Here is a 24,839-nt window from a genome sequence, read left to right as displayed (position 1 = left end):
TAGTGGTAAGTTTTGAAATCAGGAAGTGCGAGGCATCCAACTTTGTTCTTTTTCTAGATTGTTTTGGCTATTTGGGGCCCTTCGAGATTTCATATGAATTTTAGGATGGGTTTTTCTATTTTTGTAAAAGGTGTTATTGAGATTTTGGTATAGATTGCATTGAATCTGTAAGTGCTTTGAGTAGTGACATCTTAATATTGTCTTCCAGTCAATGAACATGAGATGTCTTTCAATTTATTTGTGTCTTCTGTAAGTTCTTTAAGCAGCATTTTGTAGTTTTCAGTGTATATCTTTTACTTTCTTGGTTAAGTTTGTTCTTTTTGATGCTACTGTAAATGGACTTATTTTCTTAATTTCCTTTTCAGATTGTTCATTGTTAGTGTATAGAAACTCAATTGATTTTCTCAAGTTGATTTTGTATCCTGCAGCTTTGCTGAATTTGCTTATTAGTTTTAACTTTTCTATCTTTTTTTGTGGAATTGTTAGAGTTTTCTACATATAAGACCACTTGATCTTTGAACAGAGGCAATTTCACTTTTTCCTCTGCAATATGGATGCTTTTTATTTCTTTTTCTTGCCTAATTACTGCGGCTAGACTTTCTAATACTATGTTGAATAGAAGTGATTTGAGCAGGCATCCTTTATCCTGAGCATAGGGGAAAAGCTTTCAGTCTTTCACTATTGAGTATGTTAACTGTGGTTTTTTTCATGTATGACCTTTATTATGTTGAGGTAGTTTCCTTCTATTCCTAGTTTGTTGAGTGTTTTTGTCATGAAAACATGTTGATTATTTCAAATGCTTTTTCTTCATCAATTGAGATGATTATGTGTTTTTTTTCCCTTCATTCTGTTAATGTGGTGTATTACATTGATCTGTTTTCATATGTTGAACCATGCTTGCCTTCCAGGAATAAATCCTTCTGGGTCATGGTGTATAATCCTTTTCATGTGCTGTTGAATTCTGTTTGCTAGTATTTTGTTGAGGATCTTTGCATCAATATGCATAAGGGATATATTGGTCTGTATTATTCTTTTCTTGTAGTGTCTTTGTCTAGCTTTGATATCAGAGTAATGCTGGCCTTAATATGAGTTAGGAAGTGTTCCTTTCCCTACAATTTTTTGGAGGAGTTTGAGAAGAATTTGTTTTAATTCTTCTGTAAATTTTTGGTAGAATTCACTAGTGAAACAATCTGATCATGGGCTTTTCTTTGTTGGGAGATTTTGATTACTGATTCAGTCTCCATACTAGTTATGGGTCTATGGGTTTTCTGTTTCTTCACAATCCAGTGTTGATATGTTTGTGTTTCTAGGAATTTGTGTACTTCATCTAGGTTATCCAATTGTTGGTGTAAAAGCGTTCTTAGTAGTCTCTTATAATCCTTATTTCTGTATAATTGGTAGATGTCCCCACTTTCATTTCTGATTTTGAGTCTTTTCTCTTTTTTTCTCAGTCTAGCTCAAGGTTCTTCAATTTTGTTGATCTTTTTGAAGAACCAACTGTGGATTTTGTTGTTTTTCTATTGTTTTTCCATTCTCTATTTGTTTCTCTCTGCTCTCATCTTTGTTTCCTTACTTCTGCTAACTTGGTTTAGTTGGCTCTTTTTTCTAAGTTCCTTAAGATGTAAAGTTACGTTGTTGATTTGAGATCTTTCTTCTTTTTTAATGTAAGTGTTTACAGCTATAAATTTCCCTCAACATGGCTTTTGCTGCATCCTGTAAATTTTGGTATATTGTGTTTTTATTTTCACTTGTCTCAAGATATTTTCTTATTTCCCTTAGGATCTTTTCTTTGACTCCTTGTTTAACAGTGAATGTGTTGTTTAATTTCCACATATTTGTGAATTTTACATTTTCTTCTGCTATTGATTTTTAGGTTCATTCCATTGTGATTGAAAAAGATACTTTCTAAGAGAAACCTGCACCCTTCTTGTTGCCTTTTAAATTATAGTGACTCTATCTACTAGCAAACATTGTGCAGTGTACTGAGTCTTGTTATCCCAGACTTCCTTCTTCTAGAAAATCAAACTGCACTCTGAGAGTCTTAAGGCAGAGGAATACCAAGGATTTGGTTTGAGAAAGAGAGAGGAAAGAAAGGCATTCTACATATTTGCTATTTTTTATAATCTAGTATTAGGTATAATTTGATTTTAGATACAAGGCTTAGGTTCTTTGGTTCCTTCTCAAATGATCCCCTGCCTTTTTACTGTTGTCTAATATTTATTGTTGTAAAGTTTGTCAGTATGTGATAAAGAACAAAGATGTATGTGATTTCCTGTTGTAAACCTGTGATTATAAATTCATCTTTTTCTGATAGTTTAGTTTTCTTTTTACTTGGTAAGTATGCTAGAATCTAGGAAGTTATGGGATACCAGAAAAAAGGAGGTGATATTACTCTGAGGGAAGAAAATGGTAACTTAACCTTGCTTTGGATTGTTCTATCATTATGTGATTATGGAGAATTTATGTCCTGTAATGCAGGGAATATGTATGGCGTGGCAGGAATTAAAATAGCTGATTAAAATATCTATATAGATAAGGGAATGCAAGATCATGAGAAATTAATCCAGTGTAACAGTCAGGAAACTTTTTCTATAAAGGACCAGATCGTAAATATTTTAGGCTTGAAGTTTGTATTGTCTGTCGCGACTACTCGACTCTGCTGTTTTAGCATGAAAGGAGCTGTAAACAATACATAATGAATGGGCATGGCTGTGTTCCAATATTACTTATTTGCAGAAATAAGCAGCAGGCTGGATTAGCCGATGGCCATAGTTTGTCAGCCTCTGGTCTAGTGCATTATAGCCAAACATGATCAATAAAAGGAAAAAGACACCAGGAAAGTCATTTGAACTAGTAGTCTAATGATACTAAAATGGCTCTAGGTTAGGACCAGAGAAGTATACCTAAAATAATCACAGGCAGAAACTATAATGATTTAAAAAGATGAAATCTAAGAAGCATTTAGTTTCAGTTTTGTAAGTTGTGAGCAGTATAAAGTGAGAATGATGTTATATGAAATCCTGCAACTCTAAAGTATGAGGCAGCTTCCTTTGAAGTTTGAGCTTAAAAAGTTTAAGACAAATAAAAAGAAGTCCTCTATTATTTGGTAGGTAGTATTTTGGCACCCATCATCTTCAGGTTGTACAACTGGCATATTTAAAGAAATTGGGAAGTTTAGATACATTAATGAGACTGATCCATAGTATGTACCTAAGTTAAACCAGGATGTATGGAATTAATTACAGATATTTAGGCTATTGAAAGTAAAAGAAAGCTTATAGTTTTTTTTTGAGGAATTCAGATATATCTTTAGAATGATAACATTAGTAGTCAGTGTGTGTGAGTTGAAAAAGTAAGTTTTAGGAAGAATGCAGGGATAAAAATGGTGAATGAAAACTTACTCTCTCTTTGATGTCAGTCTCTTTATTATTATTATTGTTATTTAAAGACATTATTTTAGAGCAGTTTTAGGGTCACAGAAAAGTTAATAAAAAGATACAGAGATTTCCCATATACCCCTTATATTCACCCATGCATAATATCCTCCCCCATTAACAGCATCTCCCAAGAGTGGTACAGTTGTTACAATTGATGAACCTACATTGACACATCATAATCACCCAAAGTCCATAGTTTACATTATGATTTGCTCTGGTGTTGTACATTGTATAGGTTTGGACAAATGCATAATGACTTGTATCCATCATTATGGTATCATAATAGACCCAAGTCTGTTCCTGGGCTCTCTATTTCATTACATTGATCTCTTTGTCTATTCTTTTGTCACTACCACAGTGTCTTGCTTACTGTAGCTTTATAAGTCTTGAAGTCAGGGACTGTCAATCCTCTAACCTTGTTCTCCTTCAATATTATGTTGGCTGTTTGAGTTTTTTGTCTCTCCATATAAACTTTAGAGTCAGTTTGTCAATTTCCATTAAATAATTTACTGGGATTTTTATTGTGATTACAATGAATCTGTAGATCAGTTTGGGGGGAACTGACATCTTGACAATATTGAGTCTTTCTAGCCATGGACTATCTCTTCATTTATTTAGTTCTTTGATTTCGTTCATCAGAGTTTTGCAGTTTTCCTTATATAGATCTTGTATATATTCTGTTAGATTTATACCTAAGTATTACATTTTTGGGGTGCTAATATAAATGGTATTGTGTTTTTAATTTCAAATTCTCTTGTCCATTGTTTGTATGTAGGAAAGCAATTGACTGTTATATGTTAACCTTGTATCCTGCAACCTTACTATAATGGCTTATTAGTTCCAGGAGTTTTTGTTTTTTTAAAATTCTTTCAGAAGCATAGATGTTTATGTCATCTGTGAACAAAGACAGTTTTATGTCTTATTTGCCAATCTATGTACCTTTTATTTCTTTTTCTTGCCTTACGGCATTGGCAAGGACTTCCAGTATGATGTTGAAAAGGAGTGGTGAGAGAGACATATTTGCTTTCTACTTAATTTTAGTGGGAAAACTTAGAGTTTCTCATCATTAAGTATGATGTTAGCTGTAGGTTTTTCCAAGATGTTCTCCTTTATCCTGGTGTACTGAGAGTTTTTATCATGAATGGGTATTGGATTTTGCAATATACATCTATTTATATGATCATATGGTTTTTCTTTTTCAGTCAGATCTCATTTTTAAACATGGTTTTAGATATATAATCTCTTGGACAAATTATTTGAACTTGCTTATAAGCCTTCGTTTCCTGATAGGAACCATGTACATGTGGGAACTTATAAGAAACCAGAAGCAGAAATAGGTTGTCTACCTCATAGGCTGTGAGAACTATTTACAATAATGCATATCAAGTGCTTTCCTTAATGCCTGTCATGTAATAAACATGTGATAAATGGTAATTGTCAACTGTCTTTGGCAAATATTAGAGGGATAATAAACATAATAACATTAGAAAATAAGCCTCTGAAAAGTAATGAGGTTAAGTTCGTCTAATAAGACTGGTCAATAAGGTAAATGGAAATTTGAGTGGAAACTATGGGATAATTTGTCCCATACACTGTGTGGATAATTTTTAGTGCTTAAAATCACATTTGACTATTCTTGGATAATTTAAGGGGGACAGTTGTCTTTTAATTAATGCACTTAAATGGGGATGAAAGTTGCTTTATAATGATTCCTACCTTGTTGAAACAGATTCAAGATTTTTGGAAAGTTACCACTGATTTCTTTACGAATCTCAGATAAAAAACTGCAAGGGATTTTGGAATTGGTTGAAAGCATTCCAAAACCAAAAGCTGCAACTGAAGTACATGGCCCTGTCAAATCATTTCAGGTAATGAATGTTATTTTCAAAATTAATAAAAGCATGAATTAAGAAAAATTTCACAGATAGTATTTGTAACAACCACAGGAATTTATGGTAAAACAGTTTAATTCGTTTTGAATACACCTTTGAAAATTACATTTTAAAAGAAGAGGATAAAATAGTAAAAGATGCAGATAGTAAAGAAAGGTATAAAATGATAAATCTACTTTCCTTCAGTCCTCCAGCCTTCAGTCCCTCTCCTCAATGGTCACACTGTTAAACACTAATTCTCTAGTTTTCCAAAAATGTTTATGGCATGTACTAGTATGTGCACATACAAACATGTGCCTGCCTGTGTGTGTGTATGTACGTGTATATATATTCTTATGTACTTAAAGTTTACATGAATGGGATCATTATACTTACTGTTATCCTATATGTTATATACCTTAGAGATATTTTCCTGTTAGCACATACACATCTACCTTATTTTCTTATGTCGATATATTGTTGAATTGTGTGAGTGTACCATCCTGTGCCTAACATAATCCCCTTTTGATGGGCATTCATATTGTTTTGAGTGTCTGTAGTTATAAAAAATACTGGTTTGAACTTCTTTGTACATATATGTGGGTATATTTTTATCTACTGGATAAATTCCTGTAAGTGGAATTGTTGAATAAAAAGATACGTGAATTTTATGTTTTCATGAACTTTGCCAAATTTCCTTTCTAGATTGAGTACTAATTTATAGTCCCACCAACAGTAAATGAGTGTGTGTTTCTCTGTTCTCATTAGTTTTGAGTATTAACAAATATTAAATTTCTTCTAGTAAATGAAAAAATGTTATTTTCTGGTTTTTATTTTCATTTCTTTATGAGTAAGATAGGACTTATTTTCATAAGTTTATTGGGTATTTGAATTTCTATTTTTGGAAACTGCTGTTCATGTCTTTTGTTGGATTATGGTTTTCCAATTAAGGAAATTATCGCTGTTTATCATTTACAAAAATGTTTTTTTCCAATTTGTTTTTTATCTGATAGATTTATTTTCGCCATGCCAAAGCTTACTTTTTTTGTAATCTAAGTTATTAGATTTTTACTTCATGATTTCTTTTTTCATTATATACCTTATCTCTTATCAACAAAAAGAAAATATGTATTCTTGCTTTCTCTTTTTTTATTTTCCTTTTTTTTTTTTTTTGTGAGGAGGACTAGCCCTGAGCTAACATTGGATGCCAATCCTCCCCTTTTTTTCCCCTTGAGGAAGAGTGGCCCTGAGCTAACATCTGTGCCCATCTTCCTCTACTTTATATGGGACACTGCCAACAGCATGGCTTACCAAGCGGTGGGTCAGTGTGCGCCTGGGATCCAAACCTGTGAACCCTGGGCCGCCGAAGCGGAGCATGTGCAATCAACTGCTTGCGCCACCGGGCCGGCCCCTCTCTTTTTTTAAATTTATTTTATTATTTTTTATTTTTTTATTTTTGGTGAGGAAGATTAGCCCTGAGCTAACATCTGTTGCCAGTCCTCCTCTTTTTACTGAGGAAGATTGGCTCTGGGCTAACATCTGTGCCCATCTTCCTCTACTTTATACGTGGGATGCCTGCCACAGCATGTCTTGATAAGTGGTGTGTATGTCCGCACCCAGGATCCAAACCCGCAAACCGTGGGCCATCAAAGCTGAGCGTGTGAAGTTAACCACTATACTGCCAGGCCGGCCCCTCGCTTTCTCTTTTTTTTAATTCTAATTTCTCTTTTCATTTTAAACTTTTTTTCTTTTGAAATAATTTCAAAGTTGTGAAAATAGTGTCAAGAAGTTTCTTCCTTAAACCATTTGAGAGTAAGTTGATGACATGTACCATTACCCTTAACACTTTAGTGTTTTGTAGTATTTTTTCATAATCTTATTGAGCTTTTTTTTCTTTAACAGTCTCTTTTGACAAGTGGAGGTTTTAAATTTTGATGAAATCCAATTTATCAGTATTTTATTTTATGGATGAAGCTTTTTATGTCATATCTCTGAAATCTTTGCCAAACACAAGGTGAAAAAGATTTTCTGTGTTCTAAAAATTTTGTAGTTTTAGGTTTTATATTTAGGTCTGTGATCCATTTTGTGTTAATTTTTATATGATGCATGTGCTGAATCATCATTCTATTTTTACATTTGTATTTCTAGTCATTTCAGTTTCAGTTGTTGAAAAGACTCTTTCTCCATTGAGTTGAGTCTGTTTCTGGCTTTGTTTTTCTCCAGTGATTTCTACGTCTGTTCCTTTGATCTGTGTCTGTCCTTTCACTGATAACCATAGTCTTATTTACTATATAAGTAAATATATATTCATGGTAAGTCTTTTTTTTTTTTAGTCTTCTTTAGATGTTAAGGAGAATTTCTGTGCCAGTCTTCTGAGTCTAGTTCTTCTATCAGCTTTATGCTATGATGACTGCACCCCTAAGTCGTTTCTGGCTTAATGTATCTTGTCTTTTACAATTTTATTGACTTTTTTATTCTTAAGGTTTTATAAGTTTTAGAAAAAGTGCTTGTGTAACTGTTAGGTTCTCTCTTAGTTTTCAATGATGCTTAAGAGGACTTTCTCCCCCCTTCTGTGCTTAATGTGTCTATATATCAAGAGGGTCTCAAACACATGATCTATGCTAGATCATGTTCCTTTTTAAAATCAAGTGCGTATGTGAAAATAGGCAGAGGATAACTGTGTAATATGTCTTCTTATACTGAGTTTCTATTATATGCCATGCCACACATTTGGCAAAGGATTACTATATGAGGGTATCTATTATTTATATTTAACACCTAGCACACCTCTAGATTTTTGCATATTTTTATCTTTAATCCTTTTTACAATCCAGCAAGTTAGGTATTATGATCTTTATTTTGCTCAGGAAATAAAGTCTTAGAGAGGTTAAATGTTTTGTCTAAGATCATATAGGTTGTAGCTTGCTGAGCCAAATTTTGAATTCAGGTTTCTTTTCTTTTTTTTTTCTCCCTGTCTTCAAACAGATCTACAGCCCTACCACTGATGTTCTTTCTACTATTATCGTGCTGCTTTCTGTATAGATGACTTCCTAATCTGCAGGGAGTCTGTTTTCTAGCTTTTCCAAGTTTCCCAAGAAAGTGCAGTGCAAAACAGTAAACCCTCACTAAGAGTTTTGATTTGACTTGAAGTGGTTTTACAGTTTAAATCAAAAAACAATTTATAAAAAAAGAATCACCTCATCATGAATGCTTGTTTGGCTTGTCTCAGAAACAAAGTTTCAGTTATAAGTCTTAAAAGTTTTTTTTTTTTTTCGCTGAGGAAGATGTGCCCTGAGCTAACATCTGTTGCCAATCTTCCTCATTTTGCTTGAGGAAGATTCACCCTGAGCTAACATCTGTGACAGTCTTACTCAATTTTGTATGTGGGTCACCTGCCACAGCATGGCCACCAACAACTGGTGTAGGTCTGTGCCCAGGAACTGATACCTGGGCTGCTGAAGCAGAGTGTGCTGAACCCAACCACTAGGCCACAGGGCCAGCCCCACAAGTCTTAAAGTTTTAACACCTAAATATCTCTTGAAGCTATATGTTCTTCACTTCCTGCAATAGATTTGTTTTAAAAAAAAAAAATTTTATTTCAGCTTTGTTGAGGTATAATTGACAAATAAAATTGTAAAATACTTAATGTGTACATTGTGGTGATTTGATATACATATACATTGTGAAAAGATTTCCTCTAGTTAATTAACACATCTGTTATCTCACATATTTACCTTTTTTTTTTTTTGAGAACATTTAAGTTCTACTCTCTTAGAAAATTTAAATTATATGAACAGTATGAACTATAGTCACCATGTTTTACATTATTAGATCTTCAGATCTTATTTATGTTATTGCTGAAAGTTTGTAGCCTTTTACCAGCTTCTCCCTATTTCTCCCAGCTCCCAACCCCTGGCAACCCCTTTTCTACTCTCTGTCTGTGAGTTTGAATTTTTTTTTTTTAGATTCCATATAAAAGTGATACCACGCAGTATTTGACGTTTTCAGTCTGGTTTATTTCACTTAGCATAATGCCCTCACGGTCCATCCATGTTGTCAAAAATGGCAGGATTTCCTTCTTTCTCATGGCTGAATAATATTCTATTCTATATATATATATATATATATATATATAATATATATATAAATAACATCTTTATCCGTTCATCTGTTTGATGGATACTTAAGTTGTTTGCATATCTTGGCTATTGTGAATAACATCACAGTGAACATGGGAGTGCAGATATCTCTTTGATATCCTGTTTTAATTTCCTTTGGATAAACCAAAGAGGTGAGATTGCTGGATCATATACTAGTTCTAGTTTTAATTTTTGAGGACTCTCCACACTTTTCCATTGTGGCTACACCAATTTACATTCCCACCAACAGTGCTTAAGAGTTCCCTTTTCTCCACATCTTAGCCAACACTTACCTCTTGTCTTTTTGATGATAGCCATTCTAACAGGTGTGAGGTGATATGTTATTGTGGTTTTAATTTGCATTTCCCTGATGATTAATGATATTGAGCAATTTTTGTGTACCGGTTGGCCATTTGAATGGCTTCCTTGGAAAAATGTCTGTTCTTTTCCTCTGCCTATTTTTTAATCTGATTATATTCTAATCCGGTTTGTTTTTGTTTTTTTGTTTTGCTGAATTATATGAGTTCTTTATATATTTTGAATATTAAGAACTTATCAGATATATGATTTGCAGATATTTTCTCCTATTCTGTAGGTTGCCTTTTCATTTTGTTGATAGCTTCCACTGCTATGCAGAAAACTTTTTAGTTTGGTGTAGTCCCACTTGTTTATTTTTGCTTTTGTTGCCTTTGCTTTTGGTGTCAAATCCAGAAAAATCATTGCCAAGACTGGTGTTGAGGAGCTTACTGCCTATGTTTTCTTCTAGGACTTTTATGGTTTCAGTTCTTATGTTCAAGTCTTTAATCCATTTTGAGTTGATTTTTGTGTGTGGTGTAAGATAGGAGTCTAGTTTCATTCTTTCACATGTGGCTGTCCAGTTTTCCCAACAGCATTTATTGAAGAGAGTGTCCTTTCCTCACTGTGTATTCTTGGCTCCCTTGTGGTAAATTAATTGACCATAGATATACGGATTTGTTTCTGGGGTCTCGATTCTGTTCCCTTGGGACTTTTTTTTTTTTTGCCAGTAGCATACTTTTTTGATTACTATAGCTTCATAATAGAGTTTGAAATTAGGAAGTATGAGGCCTCCAGCTTTGTTCTTTTTTCTCAAGATTGCTTTGGCTATTTGGGGTCTTTAGTGGTTCCATACAAATTTTAGGATTGTTTTTTCTATTTCTGTGAAATATGCCATTGGATTTTGATAGGGATTGCATTGAATCTATAGATTACTTTGGATAGTATGGACATATTAACAATATTAATTCTTCCAATCCATGAGCATGGAATATCTTTCCATTTATTTGTGTCTTCTTCAATTTCTTTCATCAGTGTCTTATAGTTTTCAGTGTATAGGTCTTTCACCACCTTGGTTAAATTTGTCCTCCTAGGTATTTTATTCTTTTTGATACAGTTGTAAATGGTAAGTCTTGAAATCAGGTAGGATGTGACTTCCAACTAGTTTGCTTTTCCGAAATGGTTTGACTTGTTCTTTTTCTTTTCATATAACTTTTATAATCAGCTTTTCAATTTCTACAGAAAATTCCTGCTGGGATTTTGATAAGGATTATATTGTATTATAAATTTGGGGAGAATTGACATTTTTTTTTATTGAGGTCATAATAGTTTATAACATTGTGAAATTTTAGGTTACGTTATATTTATCAGTTCCTGTACATACTGCATTGTGCTCAGCACCAATAGTCTAATTTTTATCCATCACCATATATGTGTGCCTGTTTACCCCTTTCACCCACCCCCAAACCCCCTTCCCCTCTGGTAACCACTAATCTGTTCTCTTTGTCCATGTGTTTATCTTCTACTTTTGAGTGAAATCATGCCGTGTTTGTCATTCTCTCTCTGGCATATTTCACTTAACTTAATACCCTCAAGGTCTATCCATATTGCAAATGGGACGAGTTTGTCTTTTTTATGGCTGAGTAGTATCCCATTGTATACATATACCACATCTTCTTTATCCGTTCATCAGTTGATGGCACTTGGATTGCTTCGGTGTCTTGGCTATTGTGAATGATGTTGCAGTGAACATAGGGGAGCATAAATCTCTTTGAATTGTTGGTTTCAAGGTCGGATAAATACCCAGTAGTAGGATAGTTGGATCGTATGGTATTTCTATTTTTAATTTCTTGAGAAATCTCCATAGTGTTTTCCATAGTGGCTGCACCAGTTTGCACTCTCACCAGCACTGTTTGAGGGTTCCCACTTCTCCATACCCTCTCCAACATTTGTTATTTTTTGTGTTGGTAATTATAGCCTTTCTAACAGGTGTAAGGTGATATCTCATTGTAGTTTTGATTTGCATTTCCCTGATGATTAGTGATGTTGAACATCTTTTCATGTGCCTGTTGGCCATCTGTGTATCTTCTTTGGAAAAATGTTTGTTCATATCCTCTGCCCATTTTTTGATCAGGTTGTTTGTCTTTTTGTTGTTGAGTTGTATGAGTTATAATATTTTGGAGATTAACCCCTTGTTAGATATATGATTTGTAAATATTTTCTCCCGGTTGGTGGGTTGTCTGTTCATTTTGTTCCTGATTTCCTTTGCCTTGCGTAAGCTCTTTAGTCTGATATAGTCCCATTTGTTTTTGTTTGTTTGTTTGTTTCCCACGCCTAAGTAGACATGGTATTCGAAAAGATGGTGCTAAGACTGATGTCAAAGAGTGTACTGCCTATATTTTCTTCTAGGAGTTCTGTGGCTTCAGGTCTTACCTTCAGGTTTTTAATCCATTTTGAGTTAATTTTTGTGTATGATGTTCTTACACCTTATCCTTAAGGTATAGTTTCATTCTTTTGCATGTGGCTGTCCTGTTTTCCCAACACCATTTATTGAAGAGACTTTCCTTTCTCCATTGTATGTTCTTGGCTCCTTTGTCAAAGAGTAGCTGTCCAGAGATGTGTGGTTTTGTTTCTGGGCTTTCAGTTCTGTTCCATTGATCAGTGTGCCTGTTTTTGTGCCAGTACCATGCTGTTTTGATTTCTATAGCTTTGTAGTATATTTTGAAGTCAGGGATTGTGATGCCTCCAGCTTTGTTCTTTTTTCACAGGATTACTTTCACTATCTGGGGTCTTTTGTTGTCATATACATTTTAGGATTCTTTGTTCTATTTCCTTGAAGAATGTGATTGGGATTCTGATTGGGATTGCATTGAATCTATAGATTGCTTTAGGTAATGTGGACATTTTAACTATGTTTATTCTTCCAATCCATATGCATAGGACATCTTTCCATTTCTTTATGTCATCTTCGACTTCTTTCAATAATGTGTTATACTTTTCAGTGTATAGGTATTTCACATCCTTGCTAAATTTATTCCTAGATATTTTATTCTTTTTGTTGTGATTGTAAATGGGATTGTATTCTTGAGTTCTCTTTTTGTTAGTTTGTTATTAGAGTATAGAAATGCAACTGATTTTTCTAAGTTGATTTTGTACCTTGCAACTTTGCTGTAGTTGTTGATTATTTCTAATAGTTTTCCAGTGGATTCTTTAGAGTTTTCTATATATAGGATCATGTCATCTGCAAACAGCGAGAGTTTCACTTCTTCCTTTTCAATTTGGATACCTTTTATTTCTTTTTCTTGCCTAATTGCTCTGGCCAAAACCTCCAGTACTGTTTTGAATAGGAGTGGGTAGAGTGGGCAGCCTTGTCTTGTTCCTGCTTTCAGAGGGATGGCTTTCAATTTTTCACCATTGAGTATGATGTTGGCTTTGGGTTTGTCATATATGGCCTTTATTATGTTGAGGTACTTTCCTTCTAAACCCATTTCATTGAGAGTTTTTACATAAATGGATGTTGGATCTTGTCAAATGCTTTCTCTGTGTCTATTGAGATGATCATGTGATTTTTATTCCTCATATTTTTAATGTGGTGTATCACATTGATAGATTTGCAGACGTTGAACCATCCTTGTGTCCCTGGTATAAATCCCACTTGATCATGGTCTATGATCCTTTTAATGTATTGCTGTATTCAGTTTGCCAATATTTTGTTGAGGATTTTTGCATCTATATTCATCAGCGGTATTGGCCTGTAATTTTCCTTCTTTGTGTTATCCTTGTCTGGTTTTGGGATCAGGGTGATGTTGGCCTCATAGAATGAGTTAGGAAGCATTCCATCTTCTTCAATTTTTTGGAATAGTTTGACAATGATAGATATTGTCTTCTTTGAATTTTGGTAGAATTCTCTAGAGAAGCCATCTGGTCCTGGACTTTTGTTTTTGATTGCTGTTTCAAATTCTTTACTTGTGATTGGTCTATTCATATTCTTTTGTTTCTTCTTGATTCAGTTTTGGAAGGTTGTATGAGTCTAAGAATTTATCCATTTCTTCTAGATTTTCCAATTTGTTGGCATATAATTTTTCATAGTATTCTCTTATAATCCTTTGTGTTTCTGTGGTATCCATTGTAATTTCTCTTCTTTGATTTCTAATTCTATTTATTTGAGCCTTCTCTCTTTTCTTCCTGGTGAGTCTGGCCAAGGGTTTGTCAATTTTGTTTATCTTCTCAGAGAACCAGCTCTTAGTTTCATTGATCCTTTCTACTGTTTTTATTGGTTTTGATTTCTTTTATTTCTGCTCTAATTTTTATTATTTCCCTGCTGACTTTGGGCTTTGTTTGTTCTTCTTTTTCTAGTTCTGTTAGGTGTAGTTTAAGATTACTTATTTGAGATTTTTCTTGTTTGTTGAGGTGGGCCTGTATTGCTATGAATTTCCCTATTAGAACCGCTTTTGCTGTGTCCCATAAGTTGGTATGATGTGTTTTCATTTGTCTCCAGATATTTTTTCATTTATCATTTGATTTCTTCATTGATTCAGTGGTTGTTCAGTAGCATGTTGTTTAGCCTCTACATATTTGTGACTTTCCCAGCTTTTTTCTTGTAGTTGATTTCTAGTTTCATAGCATCATGCTCAGAAACTATGCTTGATATGATTTCAATCTTCTTAAATTTATTGAGGCTTGCCTTGTTTCCCAACATATGGTCTATCTTTGAGAATGTTCCATGTGCACTTTAGAAAAATGTGTATTCTGATGTTTTTGGATGGGATGTTCTGTATATATCTATTAAGTCCATCTGGTCTAGTTTTTCATTTAATTCCACTATTTCCTTGTTGACTTTCTGTCTGGATGATCTATCCATTGATGTAAGTGGGGTTTTGAGGGCTGCTACTATTATTGTTTTGCTGTTAATTTCTCCCTTTAGATCTGTTAATATTTGCTTTATGTACTTTGGTGCTCCTGTGTTAGGTACATATATATTCATAAGTGTTATGTCCTCTTGATGGAGTGTCCCTTTTATCATTATATACTGCCCTTCTTGGTCTCTCATTGCCTTTTTTATCTTGAAGTCTGCTTTGTCTGATGGAAGTATGGCAACACCTGCTTTCTTTTGCTTGCCATTTGCTTGGAGTATTGTCTTCTATCCCTTCACTCTGAGCCTATGTTTGTCTTTAGAGTTGAGATGTGTTTCCTGGAGGCAGCATATTGTTGGGTCTTGTTTTTTAATCCATCCAGCCACTCTGTGTCATTTGATTGGAGAATGCAGTCCATTTACATTTAGAGTGATTGTTGGTTTATGAGGGCTTAATAATGATTTTTTATCTCTTCTTTTCTGATTGTCCTATATTTCCCTTGTTTCTCTTCCCCTGTATTTGTGACTTCCATTTCAGTTTGGTGATTTTCTGTGATGCTTTTCTCAGTTTTGTCTTTATTTATGATTTGTGTCTCTGTTTTGATTCTTTATTTAGTGGTTACCATGAGGTTTGTATAAAAGATCTCATAGGTGAGATAGTCCATGTTCTGATAGCCTCTTATCTCCATTAGTCTAAGCAGGTTCCATCCCTTTCTTCTTCCCCATCTAAGTTATTGTTGTCACATATTATTCCATTTTATGTTGTGAGTTTGTGATTAAAATGAAGTGTTTATAGTTATTTTGATGCTTTCCTTCCCTTTATCTTTAATGTTATAATTGTTTGCTAACCTGTTTTGATAGAGAGCTGCAATTTTCTGGTTTTGTCTATCTTCTTGCTCAAGGCTTTGTAAACCTTTTCCTTTTTGTTTCAGGTTGGAGGGCATTCTTGATCATTTCTTGTAGAGGATGTCGGATATTTCTTGGAGAATTTCTTCATTTTTTAAAGTTCTTCATTCTCTCTCTTCCATGTGAAGCATTTTTATATTTCTGTCCTCTAAATTACTAATTCTGTCCTCCATAATGTCAGCTCTGTTTTTTAAGGTTTCAAGATTGTTTTTTATTTCATTATATTCTTTGTCTCCAGCATTTCTGTTTGTGTTTTTTTTTTAAGATTTTCAATCTCTTTGTGAAGAATTCCTCCTGTCATTAATTTTATTCCTGAGGCCATTGAACTGTCTTTCTGAGATTTCTTGTAATTTGTTGAGTTTCTTTATGATAACTATTTTGAATTCTCTGTCATTTACATTCTAAATTTCTGTGACTTCAGGATGGAATTATCATTTTTCTTCTGTTCCAGAGTGTTAATGTATTTTTTCATGGTGTTTGATGAAGTGGACCTTTGCCGATGCATAGTAGTAGTATCTGGTCGCAGATTCCACCTGCCACCACTTGAGGGGCAGGAGCTGTGTTTTTTGAACCCACTGCATCCACTGCAATTTGTGCCTGTCTGCTGATAGGGCTCATCTGCATTTGCTGGTTGCTGCTATTTGGCAGGTCACATATGTAGGTGCACTCTGGTGCAGATCTCCTGCTCTGGCCGACCAGCCGAGCTGGTGCACCAGGTGGGAAGGGGGAAGAGGGGCTCTTTCTTTCACATGCACAAGCCTGCTCTGCACTCACTGGCGGCCCACTTTGTCTGCTGGGCTTGGTGGGGGCGCCCACACAGTGGCTGAGCCACCTCTGTGTGGAGTGTTCCTGGGCGCTAGGATGCAACTCCAAAAGTGACAGCGTTCGTACAGAGGCCTGCCTGTTCCCCTGCCTCTTCTTAGAGTCGCACACCAGCTGGTCCAGTGCATTTGGACCCATGACATAGATCGCTGCCACTGGGGAGGGGGAGGAGATCGACTCACCTCCTTCTGCTTCTTTCTGGGGATCTGGTACCCTTGCCTTCAGACGTATGGCTGTGTGGATCTCTCAGACATCCTATTGTGCTGTTTAGGTATCCTCTGTTGGTTAATGAATGTCCTTTTGGTTGTATCTTAGGGAGGAGACACTAAGGGAACAGCTCATTCTGCCGTGATTCTGATATCACTCTCCTTAAGTTTCTTTTTCCTGCAGGGTGGCTGGACTGAGAATTGAAATTTTAACAATATTGAATCTTTCAATCAATTAACATGATATATCTCTTCATTTCTTTAGGTCTTTTTAAGTTTTTCTAAATCAGTGTTTTATAGTTTAACCATACATTTGCTACCCATATTGTGCTGCTGTTATGGGCTGAATTGTGTCCTCCCCAAATTCATGTGTTGAAACCTTAACCCTAGTACCTCAGAATGTGACTGTATTTGGATATAGGGCCTTTAAAGAAATGATTAAGGGGCCAGCCCAGTGTCATAGTGGTTAAGTTTGTGCGCTCTGCTTTGGCAGCCTAGGGTTCGCAGGTTCGGATTGTGGGTGCAGACCTACACACTGCTCATCAAGCCATGCTGTGGTGGCAACCCACATACAAAATAGAGGAAGATTGGCACAGTTGTTAGCTCAGGGCCAGTCCTCCTCAAGCAAAAAGAGGAAGATTGGCAACAGATGTTAGCTCAGGGCCAGTCTTCCTCACACACACACACACACACACACGAAAATGATTAAGTTAATCTGGGGCCGTTAGGGTGGGCCCTAATCCAGTCTGACTGCCATCTGTATAAGAAGAGTAAATTTGGTTACAGGAAAAGACCCCAGACATGCACATGAGAAAGACCATGTGAGGGCACAGTGAGAAGATGGACGTCTGCAAGCCTAGTCTTGAGAGAGGCCTCAGGTGAAACCAATCATGCCAATACCTTGATCTCAGAGTTGTTAGCCTCTAAAACTGTGAGAAAATAATTTTCTGTTGTTTGAGCCACCCAATCTGTGGTAGTGTGTTATGGCAGCCCTAGCAGACTAATACAGATTTTGGTACCAGAAAGTGAGGTGTTGCTGTAACAAATATCAAAATATGTGGTAGTGGCTTTAGAACTGGATAATTGGTAGAGGCTGGAAGAGTTTCAAGGCAAGGTGATCCTTGTTATAAACTGGCAAAGAACTTGGCTGAATTGTTTTCTGGCAAGTAGAACTTGTAAGTGATGAACTTTGATATTTGAAGAGATGTCTAAGCAAAATGTTGAAGACATGGTCTTGTTTTTCCTAATTGCTTATAGTAATAGGTGAGAGGAGAGATATATTTTGAAGAAGAAATTGTTAAGCAAAAGGGAATCAGAACGTAAAGATCTGGAAAATGCACAGCCTATCTATCTTGCAAAAAATGAAGGTGTGTTACAGAGAGAACACCAAGGGTGTTCCTGTACAAACATTTGATAAAGAGGTTAAGGGTGTAACTCATGGATCCAGTCCACCATCTCAGCAGAAGCCAGGAATAGAGATGGGGTTACACCAGCTGAAACACTGCCAGCTGGGACTAAAAAGGACAGTGTCAGGACAAAATGAAGGAAAGCTCTTGGACTTCTGAGATATTACAGGGCGTGACAGCAGAGTCATCCAGCCAGGAACGTGCTTTATCCTTCAAGAAAAGGGAAGAATAACCCCGAAGGCTATCCTGAGATCCACAGGGCTGCCACTACCAACATGGGCTGAGAGGGCATAGGTCTGGAGGGCTGAAGCTATCTCCTCCTGAATTTCAGAGGGTGGAGCCTCCTCCTCAATTTCAGTGGGCCAGGCTTCTACTACCCAGAACCTAGAGGGCAGAAGTGCATTTAGTCTTTACCTTATTAAGTATAATAATAGCTGTCGGTTTTTCCTAGATGTTTTTTCCCAGGTTGAAGAGAGAGTCTTCTATACCTAGTTGGCTGACAGTTTTATTTGTATCATGAACAGATGTCACATTTTATGTAATACTTTTTCTGCAACTATTGGGATCATATAGTTTTCTTCTTTATTCTGTTAATATGATGAATTACATTGATTACTTTTTGAATGTTAAACTCTCCTTGCATTTCCAATATAAACCTCATTTGTTAACGATATATTATCCTTTTAATATATTCTTGAACTTATTTGCTAATATTTTATTGACGATTTTTGTATTTGTGTTCATGCAGGATATTGGTCTGTACTTTTTTCTTGTATTGTCTTGCTTATGATATCAGGGCAATGCTAGCCTCATAAAATGAGTTGGCAAATGTTGCCTTCTTCTTTATGAAATACTTTGTATAGAATTGATACTACTTCCACCTTAAATGAGTCACAATTTACCATTGAAGCCAACTGTGCTTGGAATTTCTTTCTTGAAAGATTTTTACACTGTGAATTTAATTTTTACAGGACTGTTTACAGTATCAGTTTTTTCTTTCATGAGTTTTAGAAGATGTTGTCTGTCAAGGAATTTGTCCATTTCATCCAAGGTGTTGAATATATAGAAATAAAGTTGTTCCTGTTATTTCCTTATTATCATTTTGATAGCTTTAGGATATTTAATGATACCTCATTTTTCCTTTGTTATTTTGGTGATTTACCTATGAATGTTTGTTTGCATCCTGTTTTAAGTTCTTTTAGGTATATACCTAGGAATGGAATTGCTGAGTCACAGGATAATTCTACGTTTACCATAAAACCACCAGACTGGAGGAACCACTAAACTGTTTTCCACAGCTGCTATATAATTTTACATTCTCACTAGCAATATATGAGTGTTCCAAATTATCAACATCCTCACCAACAGTTATTTTCCCTTTTTTATTATAGCCATCCCAGTGGGTGTGAAGGGATATCTAATTGTGGTTCTCATTTGCGTTTCACTAACAGCTAATGATGTTGAGCCTATTTCAAATGCTTGCTGGCCACCTTTTTTTTTAATCTTCTCTGGTGAAATGTCTCATTAGCTCCTTGTCCATAATTGAATTGGAGTTTGTTTTTGCTGTTGAATTATAAGTTCTTTATATATTCTACATAATCACTCTTACCAGATATATCATTTGTTAACATTTTCTCCTATTCTGTGGCTTGTCATTTCCCTTTCTTGATAATATTCTTTGATGTACAAAAGTTTTTAATTTTGAAGTCCAATTTATCTATTTTTTTTTCTTTAGTTGCTCATGTACCTTTGTTGCTTGGTATCATGTCTAAGAATCCATTTCCAAATCCAAGATCATGCAGATTTATCCCTCTTTTCTTCTGTACCTTCAGCTCTTTTTGTGTGTGTGTGTGAGGAAGATCAGCCCTGTGCTAACATCTGCCAATCCTTCTCTTTTTTTTTTTTTTTTTTTTTGCTGAGGAAGACTGGCCGTGCGCTGACATCCATGCCCACCTTCCTCCACTTTATATGGGACACTGCCACAGCATGGCCTGCCAAGAGGTGCATTAGTGCACGCCCGGGATCCGAACTGGTGAACCCCGGGCCGCGGCAGTGGAGTGTGCACGCTTAACCGCTTGCGCCACCAGGCCGGCCCCGCTTTCAGCTCTTATGTTTAGTTGTTGATCCATTTTGAGTTAATTTTTGAATACGGTGTGAGGTAGGGTACCAAAAGTCTTTCTTTTCATGTTGAAATCCACTTATCTCTGTATCATTTGTTGAAGAGACTGTTCTTTCCCCATTGATTGGATTTGGCACCATTGTCAAAAATCAATTGGCCATAGTTGTATAGATTTATTTTTGGACTCTCAATTCTATTCCATTGGTCAATAAATATGTCTATCCTTATGTCAGTACCATACTGTTTTGGTTACTGTAGCTTTGTAGTAAGTTTTGATATTGGTGAATGTGAGTCCTTTGATTTTGCCCTTCTTTATCATGATTGTTTTAGTTATTCAGGCTCCTTGCAATTTCATATGAATTTGTGGATTGGCTTTTCCATTTCGGCAAACAGTGCAATTGGCATTTTGATTGAGATTGCATTGAATCTGCAGATCACTTTAGATAGTATTGCCATGTTAAAAATATTGTGTCCCAATCCATGAACACAGACGATGTCTTTCCAGTTACTCAGAGCTTCTTTGATTTCTTTCAGAAATGTGTTGCAGTTTTCAGTGTACAGGTTTTTTACTTCTTTGCTTAATATTTTTCCTAGTTTACTCTTTTTGATGATATTGTAAAGGAAGTTATTTCCTCATTTTTCCTTTTGGATTGTTCATTGCTGATGCATCAAAAAACAACTGATTTGTATGTTGCTCTGGTACTCTACAACTTTGCTGAACTAACTTTTTAGCATTATTAGTTCTTGTTTTGTTTCGTTTTTCTGGACTGTGGGATTTTCTTTATGTAGGATCATGTCATCTGAGAATAGGTCTAGTTTTACTTTTCAATTTGGATGTCTTTACTACTTTTCCTTATGTAATTGCTCTGGCTAGAACGTCAGTACAGTATAGAATAGGAGTAGTGAAAGAGAGCATCCTTGTCTTTTTTCTGATCCTTGGTGGAAAGCTTTCAGTCTTGTAGCTTTGAGTTTTTCATAAATGCTCATTGTTGTGTTGAGGAAGTTTTCCTCTATGTCTACATTTTTGTGTGTTTTTATCATGAAATAGTGGTGAATTTTGTCAAATGCTTTTTCTGCTTCAGTTGATATGAGCATATGGGCTTTTCTCTTTCATTCTATGAATGTGGTGTTTTACAATAATTTCTTTTTTTGGCTGTGGAAGATTAGCCCTGAGCTAACATCTGTTGCCAATCTTCCTTCAGTTTTTTATATGTGGGTTGCCGCCACAGCATGGCTGACAACTGGTGTAGGTTCATGCCCGGGATCTGAGCCCGTGAACCCAGGCCACCAAAGTGGAGCACGCCGAACTTAACCACTACGCCACAGGGCTAGCCCCAATAAATTTCTTTTTTTGTTGTTGAATCACTCTTGCTTTCCTAGGATAGATTTCACTTGGTTATGATGTATAACCCTTTTAATAGGCTGTTGGATTTGGTGGTTAGTATTTTGGTGAGGATTTTTGCATCTATATTCATAAGTTATGCTAATCGATAGTTTTCTTGTGGTGTATTTGTCTGGCTCTGTTATCAGGCCTGAGAGACTGAATTAGGAGTGTTCCCACCCCTTCTGTTTTTTTTGAAGAGTTTGAGAAGGAAGGTTTTACTTCTTTTTTAAATGTTGGCAAAATTCACCAGTGAACCCTTCTGACTTTTCTTTCTTGGGAGGATTTTGATTACTGATTCAATCTTGTTATACAGATTTTCTTTTTCTTCTTGAGTCAGTTTAGGTAGTCAGTATCATTCTAGGAGTTTGTCCACGTCATCTAGGTTGTCCAATTTGTTGGCCTGCAATTATTCATAGTATTCTTTATAATTCTTTTTATTTCTGTAAGGTTGGTAATAATGACTTCAGTTTGATTTCTAATTTTAGTTATTTATGTCTTTTTTTTGTTTTAGTCTAATGGAAGGTTTGTTAATTTTGTTAATCTTTTCAAAGAACCAACTTTTGGTTTTGTTAATTCTATTATTTTTCTGTTCACTATTTCGTTTACCTCTGCTATAATCTTTATATTTCTTTACCTTTGCTACCTTTTGGCTTAGTTTGATCTTCATTTTCTAGCTCCCTGTGGTATAAAGTGAGGTTATTGATTTGAAATTTTTCTTCTATTTTAATGTATGCTTTTATAACAATAGATTTCCCTCTGAGCACTGCTTTCAAGGTATCCCGTAAGTTTTCATACGATGTGTTTTCGTTTTCCTTCCTCTCAAAGTATTTGCAATTTTTCTTGCAATTTCTTCTTGGACCAATTGATTTTTAAAAGAGTGTTTTGTTTAATTACCACATATTTGTGAATTTTCTAGTTTTCCTTCCGTTATTGATTTCTAGCTTGATTCCATTGTGGTTGGATAAGATTCTTTATATGAATTCACTCTTTAAAATTTTTGACATTGTTTTGTTGCCTAACATGGTCTGTCCTGGAAATTGTCCTACTATTACTGTTTATACTATTTTTTCAGTGTTTTATTCACATATGTTGGGACTCTACTGTTTGGTGTATATATGTTTATAATGGTTATATCTTCCTAATGAATTCTCCCTTTCATTTTATATGATGACTTTTTTGCCTTTGGTTACAATTTTTCCTTTAAAGTCTTTTGTTTGAAATCAGTATAGCCACTTCTGTTGTGATTACTGTTTTCATAGAATGTCTTTTCCCATCCTTTCACTTTCTGGCTATTTGTGTACTTGGATCTAAGTGAGTCTCTTGTAGACAGCATATAGTTGGATAATATATTTTTATCCATTGTGCCAATCTGTGCCTTTTGATTGGATGGTTTGATCCATTGACATTTAAAGTAATTACTGACAAGGAAGGACTTACTTCTCCCATTTTGCTGTTTGCTTTCTGTATATCTTATACTTTTTGTCTCATATTTTCTCTATTACTGCCTCTTTTTGTGTGTAGTTGATGTTTTGGAATGAATCATTTTGATTCCTTTGTAATTTCTTGTGTATACTTTTAGATATTTTCTTTATGGTCTTTATGGTTACTAAAAGAGTGAAATCATATAAAGAATCTTCTCCAACCACAATGGAATCAAATGTTAAATGTCAATTACATTTAACATTCTAAATTTATAATATTGTGTTTCGAATCGATACCAACTTAACCTCAATAGCATACAAAAACTCTTCTCCATTACAGCTCTGTCCTCTCCCCATTAAGGTGGTGTTGTCACAAATTGCATCTTTTTACACTGGGTGCTCTGTAACATAGAGTTATAATTATTTTTTATGTTTTTCTTTGAAGTGTATGGGAAATAAAAATGTGTGGGTGTGAACAAAAAGTACAATAATACCTTCTTATGTGTTTGCCCATGTATTTACCTTTACCAGTGATCTCTGTTTCTTTGTATGGCTTTGAGTTACTATCTAGTGTTCTTTTACTTCAACCTAAAAGACTCTCTTTGGCATTTCTTGTTGGGCAGAGCTAGTGGTAACACACTCCTTCAGCTGTTGTTTGTCTGGCAACGTCTTAATTTCTCTCTCATTTTTGAAGGACAGTTTTGCCAGACATAGAATTCTTGGTTGATTTTTTTTTTTCTTTCAGCATCTTAAATACGTTATTCCATTGCCTTTTGTCCTCCATAGTTACTGATGAGAAATTAGCTGTTAATTTATTGAGGATTTTTAGTATGGTGGTAACTGGCTTCTCTGTTGGTGCTGTCAAGTTTCTCTCTTGTCTGTTTTTCAACAGTTTGATTATGCTATGTTTTGGTGTGGATCATTTTGAGTGTGTGTTATTTGAGTTCATTGAACTTCTTGAAGTTTTTAGATTTGTGTCTTTCTTCAAATTGGGGGATATTATTGGCTATTTTTTTTTTCAGATATTCTTTCTGCCCCTTTCTCTTTCTCTTCTGCTGCTGGAATTCTCATAATGTTTATATTGACTCACTTGATGATGTCCCACAGGTCCCCTTAGGTTGTGTTCACTTTTCTTTACTCTTTTTTTTTTTTTTTTGACAATTTTGATTGACCTATCTTCATGTTCACTAATTGTTTTTTCTGATAGCTCAAATCTACAATTGAAGTTCTCTAATGAAATTTTTTTTTCAGTTATTATACTTTTCAGGGCTAGAATTTCTGTTTGATTTCTGTTTCTAATTTCTGTCTCCTTATTGATATTTTCTATTTGTTGTGACGTTATTCTTCTGGTTTTCTTTAGCTCTTTCTCAGTGGTTCTTTTTAGCTCTCTGAGTGTATTCAAGACAGTTTATTTGAAATTTTCTTTCAGTAAGTCCAATGCCTGTGCTTCCTCCTGAACTGTTTCTGCTAATTTTCTTCTGTGCATGGGCCATACTTTCTTGCTTCTTTGCATGATATTGTAACCAGTCAAAGGAATTATGAGAAAAGAAAACTACAGACCTATGTGTTCATTAACATAGATGCAAAAATCCTTAACAAATATTGCAATCAAAATAGTATGATATTTAAAAAGTATAATACACTATGACTAAATGCATTTACCCTAGGAAGTAAAATTGATTCACTAATCAATGTTATTAGCCACATTCTTGGAGTAAAGGAGAAAAAGTATATGATCATCTCAATAGAAGAGGAAAAAGCATTGACAAAATCCAACAACCATTCATGATAAAACCTATTAACAAACTGGGAATAAAAGGGAGCCTCCTCAACCTAGTAGAGGACATCTAGGAAAAACCTGTAGCTAATATGATAATTTCAAAAAGACTAAATGCTTTTCCCATAAGATCAACAATAATGCAAGAATGCCTTTTCTCACCACTTCTATTCAAATTTGTACTGAGGTTCTAGGCTCTGCAGTA

At 35.0% G+C, this 24,839-nt stretch overlaps 1 protein-coding gene across 5 annotated transcripts in view; it reads left to right on the top strand.

Annotated features, from left to right (window-relative positions):
* Positions 1 to 24,839, top strand: part of VPS13A (vacuolar protein sorting 13 homolog A) — a 252,521-nt gene that overhangs the window by 77,022 nt on the left and 150,660 nt on the right. For all 5 annotated transcript variants that reach the window (XM_087444443.1, XM_004439626.3, XM_087444444.1 and 2 more), the window contains exon 23: positions 5,167 to 5,305. In XM_087444443.1, the coding sequence (XP_087300569.1) occupies positions 5,167 to 5,305 (139 nt within the window). The remainder of the gene's footprint in view (positions 1 to 5,166; positions 5,306 to 24,839) is intronic.

Source organism: Ceratotherium simum, chromosome 20, assembly GCF_057802395.1.
Source record: "Ceratotherium simum simum isolate JZ-2026a chromosome 20, ASM5780239v1, whole genome shotgun sequence".
NCBI classification, from domain to species: domain Eukaryota; kingdom Metazoa; phylum Chordata; class Mammalia; order Perissodactyla; family Rhinocerotidae; genus Ceratotherium; species Ceratotherium simum.
Note: the sequence above shows the minus strand (reverse complement) of the source record. Positions and strands in the feature narration are given on the sequence as shown.